The 6,148-nt window shown below is 40.6% G+C and overlaps 1 protein-coding gene, 1 long non-coding RNA gene and 1 other non-coding gene across 4 annotated transcripts; 2 read left to right on the forward strand and 1 right to left on the reverse strand.

The window, feature by feature from the left end:
* Positions 1-3,644: 3,644 nt before the first annotated feature.
* LOC135431222 (uncharacterized) lies at positions 3,645-4,299 on the reverse strand. Its single transcript, XR_010436766.1, has 3 exons — positions 4,032-4,299; positions 3,871-3,981; positions 3,645-3,813 (listed from the first exon to the last, which is right to left on the reverse strand). It is a non-coding gene; the product is annotated as an uncharacterized LOC135431222 (long non-coding RNA).
* Positions 4,300-4,542: 243 nt separating this feature from the next.
* On the forward strand, positions 4,543-5,874 carry RpL15 (ribosomal protein L15). Of its 2 annotated transcripts, XM_064686205.1 has the most exons (3): positions 4,543-4,651; positions 5,008-5,334; positions 5,509-5,874. In XM_064686205.1, exons 2-3 carry the CDS (start codon positions 5,026-5,028, stop codon positions 5,812-5,814), a joined length of 615 nt encoding a protein of 204 aa, XP_064542275.1. In that variant the 5' UTR covers positions 4,543-4,651; positions 5,008-5,025; the 3' UTR covers positions 5,815-5,874. The 2 variants fall into 2 exon arrangements, with proteins under 2 accessions (XP_064542275.1, XP_064542276.1); XM_064686206.1 differs by lacking the exon at positions 4,543-4,651 and having other exon boundaries at positions 4,990-5,334.
* On the forward strand, positions 4,785-4,867 carry LOC135431224 (small nucleolar RNA Me18S-Gm1358). The gene has a single exon (XR_010436768.1). It is a non-coding gene; the product is annotated as a small nucleolar RNA Me18S-Gm1358 (small nucleolar RNA).
* Positions 5,875-6,148: the final 274 nt, after the last annotated feature.

Consider the following 6,148-nt stretch of genomic DNA (forward strand, 5'->3'; position numbering starts at 1 on the left):
TGAGTTGGTTTCGTTGTCGATATTTATTTAATTCTTCAGTTATTATTATTTGTAAGATCTGTTAGTGAAAGTGATTTATTTTTGTCGGCGATAGAGAATATTGTGGTTATTTATTTATTTATGTATCCATTTATATAAATTTAGGTAAATATTAGCAAGATTTGTCGTCGTTAGGGAATTTGGTGCAATCATCCATTAATTTATAAATAGTGGTAAGGGTCGGTAAGATCAATATGTATTGGTGCTATTAAAAGTTAGGTTATTGCCTTGCGGTAAGGAGTCAATTATGGCTGAGGAACGGGGAGTTCCGAAGAAAGATATCCCGGCGAAGGGACCTCTAGGGAGTCTAGAGTTCCCAGAACCAACAATCGATTCCGTGATCAGCTCGGCAGTGAACGCGGCAATTGCACAAGCTCACCAGACCTATCTGCAGGCTCTACCATCTGGCATCAGCGAGTCCATCCGAGATGAGTTGCGAACGGGTTTTTTAGAGATGATGAAGGACATCATCGACGTGCTCAGACCGTTGGATACCCACGCCAGACAGCCAGATTCGGAGCCGGTGACACCAAGACACATCGCGCCGGACGCGGAAACAGGTGCCTTCCCATATGACGAAGAGCTCCAGAGCGGAGCGTATTCGCCGTCGGTACCGCCGAAACCACATAGACAAGGCGTGCGTAGGAAGAGGGATACACCCCCCAGACCGAGGTTTGTCGGGAGTCCTCAGGTTAGGAACGGGCGCAGCGCCAACAACCGAAACTTCCGGGTGGAGGACCGAAGAGCTGGTGATTTTCCGCCGGAGGCGGACGATAACGAAATTAAAAGGGAAGCCCTTGGGAGTGTTCCATGCGAAGGACGGGTGTAGATCAGGGTCGTGGGTGTGGCCTACGTTGGGCATCGTTATTAGCCGGCTGGGTCAATCCATGAAATGCGCACGCAGATTCCTTGTAACGGTCCTTCATGTCGTTACAATAATCTGCGTGGTGATGTTGCATTTGACGTTATCGGCAGCACCGAGGGTTACTTAGTTGGTTGCGTGCGATATTATCGGCCACGCCGATATCTTTTTGTCATATGGTCAGAGTATGCGGGGTGAAGCTGGGCCCACGGTGGAGCCCAAATTTTTGAAGGGTGGCAACGCCAGACATGCGATCCACGGCGCCAAAAGCGACGATTGCTATTGGCCGCCCGGTTCGCTCTTAAAGAGACTATGAGGAGAGTGGATCGCATGCCCTTGGATATGCCCTTGGCCTTCATTTGGGCCATTGACCCAAAAAAATGCAGCTGTGCAGATGGGCAGCAACGGTGCCCGCCTCGCAAATGTATGCGTGTGCCGAAATTCGGCACCGATGGTGTTGCTGCCCAAATGTACGAGGAGTTCGATTTGATCAGCGGTTAACGGCGGGCGTGCCAGCTCGAAGTGAGCATAAAATTTTTATATTGCATATCTGCTCAAAAGATTCGAATTTTTTCCCTTCTGGCAAGTTAAGCCGGCGCGTAATAACAAATAACTTAACAGACAAATAAAAATTTTTGGTTTTGTTTTTTTTTGCAATTTAATAAATATATATAAATTAAACCGCTCGAGTCACAAAATATAAAACAATTAAAAGAGACTTAAAACTTAAGTGCGACGAGAGACGAACCAAATAAAAACAAAAATTAACGGCTCCGGCAACAAAGAGACCAGCTCGCGCACCAGAGAGGCCCACGAAACATACCAAAGGCCAGGATTCGGCTCAGCGGCGCACACCAGCCATATCCGCGACGCCGCCAGCAAGCGTCGGCGCAACCCTGAAGGCGACGAGACGAGCCACCAACGACCGGGCTCCAACAACGAAGAAGCGGCCACAGGCGAGACCACGCCCACATCCTCCGAGTGAGTCCGTTCCATTTTGCCCATCCTCGTTCGAGCCCTTGGCAGAGTCAGATGAAGACTCCTGATTGTACTCCCTGAAAAGGAACAGATTTTTTTTTGTCGTTAAATTTAGTTTTTTTTTGTATTTATAAATTATATCTATACATACATAGGCACTTACGCCGAGCTTCACTTTAGAGTGCGAACGGTGAGGGAAACTCCAAAGGTGATGCATCTGCGCCTGTAAAATACAAAAATTTAAAATTAACACTTGCGCGAACTATGCTCACATACTTACCTAATTGGAATTTACCCATTTATATCGCCCCTTACCACCCCCAGAGAGCTCTTTAGGTAGGGTAAGGTAGAATTAAGCGATTTAATACAGATCTATATCACCTACCTGTTGCACGACTGATTATCGTGACATACCCAGTTTTAAGTATTTGTGTGGGCCATTGTTCCTAAATCGGCGCAACGATTGCCTCTAAATTGCCTCCTTGCGTGTTTCTTTTGCGGCGACTAGCAATATCTTTGTAGTATTTCGTCGCCTGTTCCATTTAGTGCTGTTAAAATAAAAAAATGAATTCTATAAGATAAGAGAAAAATTTAGGAATTAATACACTTTGTCCATAAGTATAAATATATGTAACATTAATACGCACCCGGAGAAGAAATGTTCCGTGCATGAATACTAATTTATCTGAATGGAGATCCTCGTGCAAATTAGAAAGAAATAAAAGAAATATTAATGCCAATAATTATAAGATTACACAAACCATTATACGCACCTGTGAAGTTAACGAAATATCCACTTGCATGAGATTCTAAATAGCTGCAAGATAAATGCCATAAGCGATGATTATAATTGTTATAAATTTTAAGAAAACGCAACCAATTATACGCACATATTGAAAGAAAGCATGTCCGGCTAAAGTAATATTGTTGGGGAGAGTGGGCATGATGGCCGACACGGGCTAATGTAGGCCATTTAGTGGCCAAAATGAGGGAGACGAGTGTAGGTGATCGTCTCATGGTAGGGCGGGTACGCTGGGTCCGGAACCGGGGCCCGATCTGGAAGAGTAAGGTGGATAAATAGTGTTTTTTTGTTAATTTATATTGAGTGTCTCACCTTTGTTGTTTACATTTTCATAGTTGTTACAGCTGTTTATTTTGTTCATGAGTTAGCAGTTCCGAATATTTGTTATCGATTATGTGGTTCATTTTGAGTAGTGTTGTGTGAGTCTGTTTTGCTACAGACGTGTAGCTTTGTTGTTATCGATTGTGCGGACTGCGGGCCAGGGATGGGACTGCACCCAGAGAATCCGATGAGCCAGCCGGCGCGGCCCACTGAGAAACAAGCAGTTCCGTAACAAAGAAAATGCGAGAGAAATAAGAGGTATTAAAGTCCCTGTACCAGTTAATATACTGACTCTGAAATTCTGATTTCACGGAAACCCATAAGGCCATATCCATTCATAACAACCGCATTAGCAAATCAAAAAATTTAATTATAACGTTTCAAAAGTCAGACGACCAGTTGAAGCAAAGATTTCGACGCATAGGGAAAGGACTTAAAAAATTACCCAAGAAATAAAGTCGCATTAATAATAAAGACATGCTGCATACTGCATAATATTTTAAATGTCCATAACAGCAGGAGCATAACAGTAGTGACTGTTAGGAAATCGCTTTTAACGAGGTGCGTGAGAAGCCACACCAAAGTCATACTTCTAACTATAATAATCATGGGCCGAAGAAATAAGATCGGCTAAATCTTGTTTCAATGCACAATGTTTTTTTTTTTTATTTTTTAATTTGAAGCCTTTCACAGTCAATGCTGACCAGCTCAGCTTGATGGTCAATGCTGGAGCTCTTTGATGGAGAAGCCTCGACAGTGCTGTCGGGATCGAATATAGTCGGGTCATTTTCAATGTATTCTGTCATATGTCCTTAATTTAAAACACATATCAATAAAATAATTAAAAACAATTATGATAACAACTTACTCTGGTTATCCACCGTGACTCCTTAACGAGCCACAACTTTGATCTATTTTTTAAGAATTAACCCATTTGGGTGGAGCTTCTATAATCGGTACATTTCATTGTTATTCTTATCTGAAAAATGTAAAATGTATTTTTTTCCGCACTACAACGAAAAATCATACTTTTATTTTCGGGTTAAATTATCCAATTTTGATTTGATGTTAGTCGATCGCCTAGTAAATCCGGATTGCTTTATCTGGTCTGCCATCTCTATGAATGTGCCAATTTTTTCCACGCTGGCTTAATACTTACTTGCGCGCACGTCAGACAAATAAAGTAAACTAAGCAATTTGTTTTGTTTGTCTACACATTCGTAGAGAATAACAATTTTTGAAAAGATGTCATAAAAACTATCGGATAAATATTGTATGGTGCACTGTGGGATAGAAATATCTCTCAGATTGGTTAAAATATATGAGAATATGTTGGCATGGATAACCTTTCGCAGCATCTGGACAGAAAATGTAATATGGTAAATGTTGCTCAGTACTAAATAACTTTAAAGCAAACTCTCGTATGAAATTGCTTGTTTCAGAAACATGACTGCTCTTTAACATTTATATACGGTATAGGTCGTGTATTAAAAAAATTGGATTTTTGTGTTCCATTTCCAGAGTTTAAAAATCCTTGTTAATATGAACATCTGGCATAGTCGATCCCAATATCCAAAGCAACTCTAACTGAGAATATCTACTGACAATATACCACACTTCCGTCTTTTGGGTTTTGGTCGGCTTCTAAGGTGGGTGGAAGACGCATAGTTTTCAAATAGAATTGCCTACGTTGTAAAACCATCACTTCACATTTCGATAATATAATTGTTCTTCTGTTTTACAGGTATGTGCAACTAACGGGTATATATTAAATTTAAACAACATTTTGAACTGATGATATTTTCCATGCACCACTCTTATGCCTTTGTTGAGCCATGTGCAGATTATGGATATGCTGACGCATTTGTAGCTATAAATTTAACGTTTTTAAATTTTATTTTAATAGCCACTTATTTTACTTTTATGTTTAGATAATTTAGTTTTTTTTTTAAAGACCAATGATGTGACACGTTATGTCTAGAAATAACATCTCATTTGTTACTAGGTCTATCAATCGTTGGATATGGGTGCCTACCGGTATATGCAAGAGTTGTACAGGAAGAAGCAAAGTGATGTTATGCGCTATTTGCTTCGCATCCGTGTTTGGCAGTATCGTCAATTGACAAAATTGCATCGTTCACCCAGACCTACTCGTCCAGATAAGGCACGACGTTTAGGATACCGTGCCAAGCAAGGATTTGTCATTTATAGAATTCGAGTCCGCCGTGGTGGTCGTAAGCGCCCAGTGCCAAAGGGATGTACATATGGAAAGCCAAAAAGTCATGGTGTAAACCAACTAAAACCATATCGTGGATTGCAGTCTATTGCTGAAGTAAGATTTGTAATATTTTGTATTGAATGTATGAACCATTCATTTGTTTTTGATGATAGATACATAATTCCTGAAAGATAATGAGTATTAACTTCCTTAGATGTCTGAGCCTAGTAAAATTAAATATTTTAAGTTTTATATTACGAAATATTTATTTAATTGTTTCTATTTCAGGAGCGTGTCGGTCGGAGACTTGGTGGCTTGCGCGTACTAAATTCTTACTGGGTAGCACAGGACGCTTCCTACAAATACTTTGAAGTTATATTAGTAGATATTCATCATAATGCGATTTGTCGTGACCCCAAAGTAAATTGGATATGTAAGCATGTGCATAAGCACCGCGAACTTCGTGGGTTGACCTCTGCTGGGAAAAGCTCGCGTGGAATCGGAAAAGGATATAGATATTCACAAACTATTGGTGGATCTAGACGTGCGGCCTGGAAACGGAAAAATCGCGAACATATGCATCGAAAGCGTTAAAGAGAAATATGTTTCAGTGAAAAATTTCCAAATACATGTTAAAAACTGTCTGCGCATATATTTTTGTCGTGTTGTAATTTTTTTTGTAATCGACTAAATCTGAAATTATGGATTTTTGTGGGGGGGGGGGGGGGGGGGGTGGTACACCGAATGTATTTGGATCAAAAACTTCATACCCTCAAACCAAAATAATTGGGTTATGAGTATGCTTTTAGGAGAAATGTACATATGTAACAGTCAGAAGGAAACATCTTCAACCCTATTAAGATATTGATTATCGTCGGCTGGAGACTTGACATTTGTAACGTTTCGTTTCCAAGCAATCGAATTCGGT

Source organism: Drosophila montana, unplaced genomic scaffold (assembly GCF_035044405.1).
Source record: "Drosophila montana isolate Dmon_TW-CO22-7 unplaced genomic scaffold, ASM3504440v1 contig_318_1, whole genome shotgun sequence".
NCBI lineage: Eukaryota > Metazoa > Arthropoda > Insecta > Diptera > Drosophilidae > Drosophila > Drosophila montana.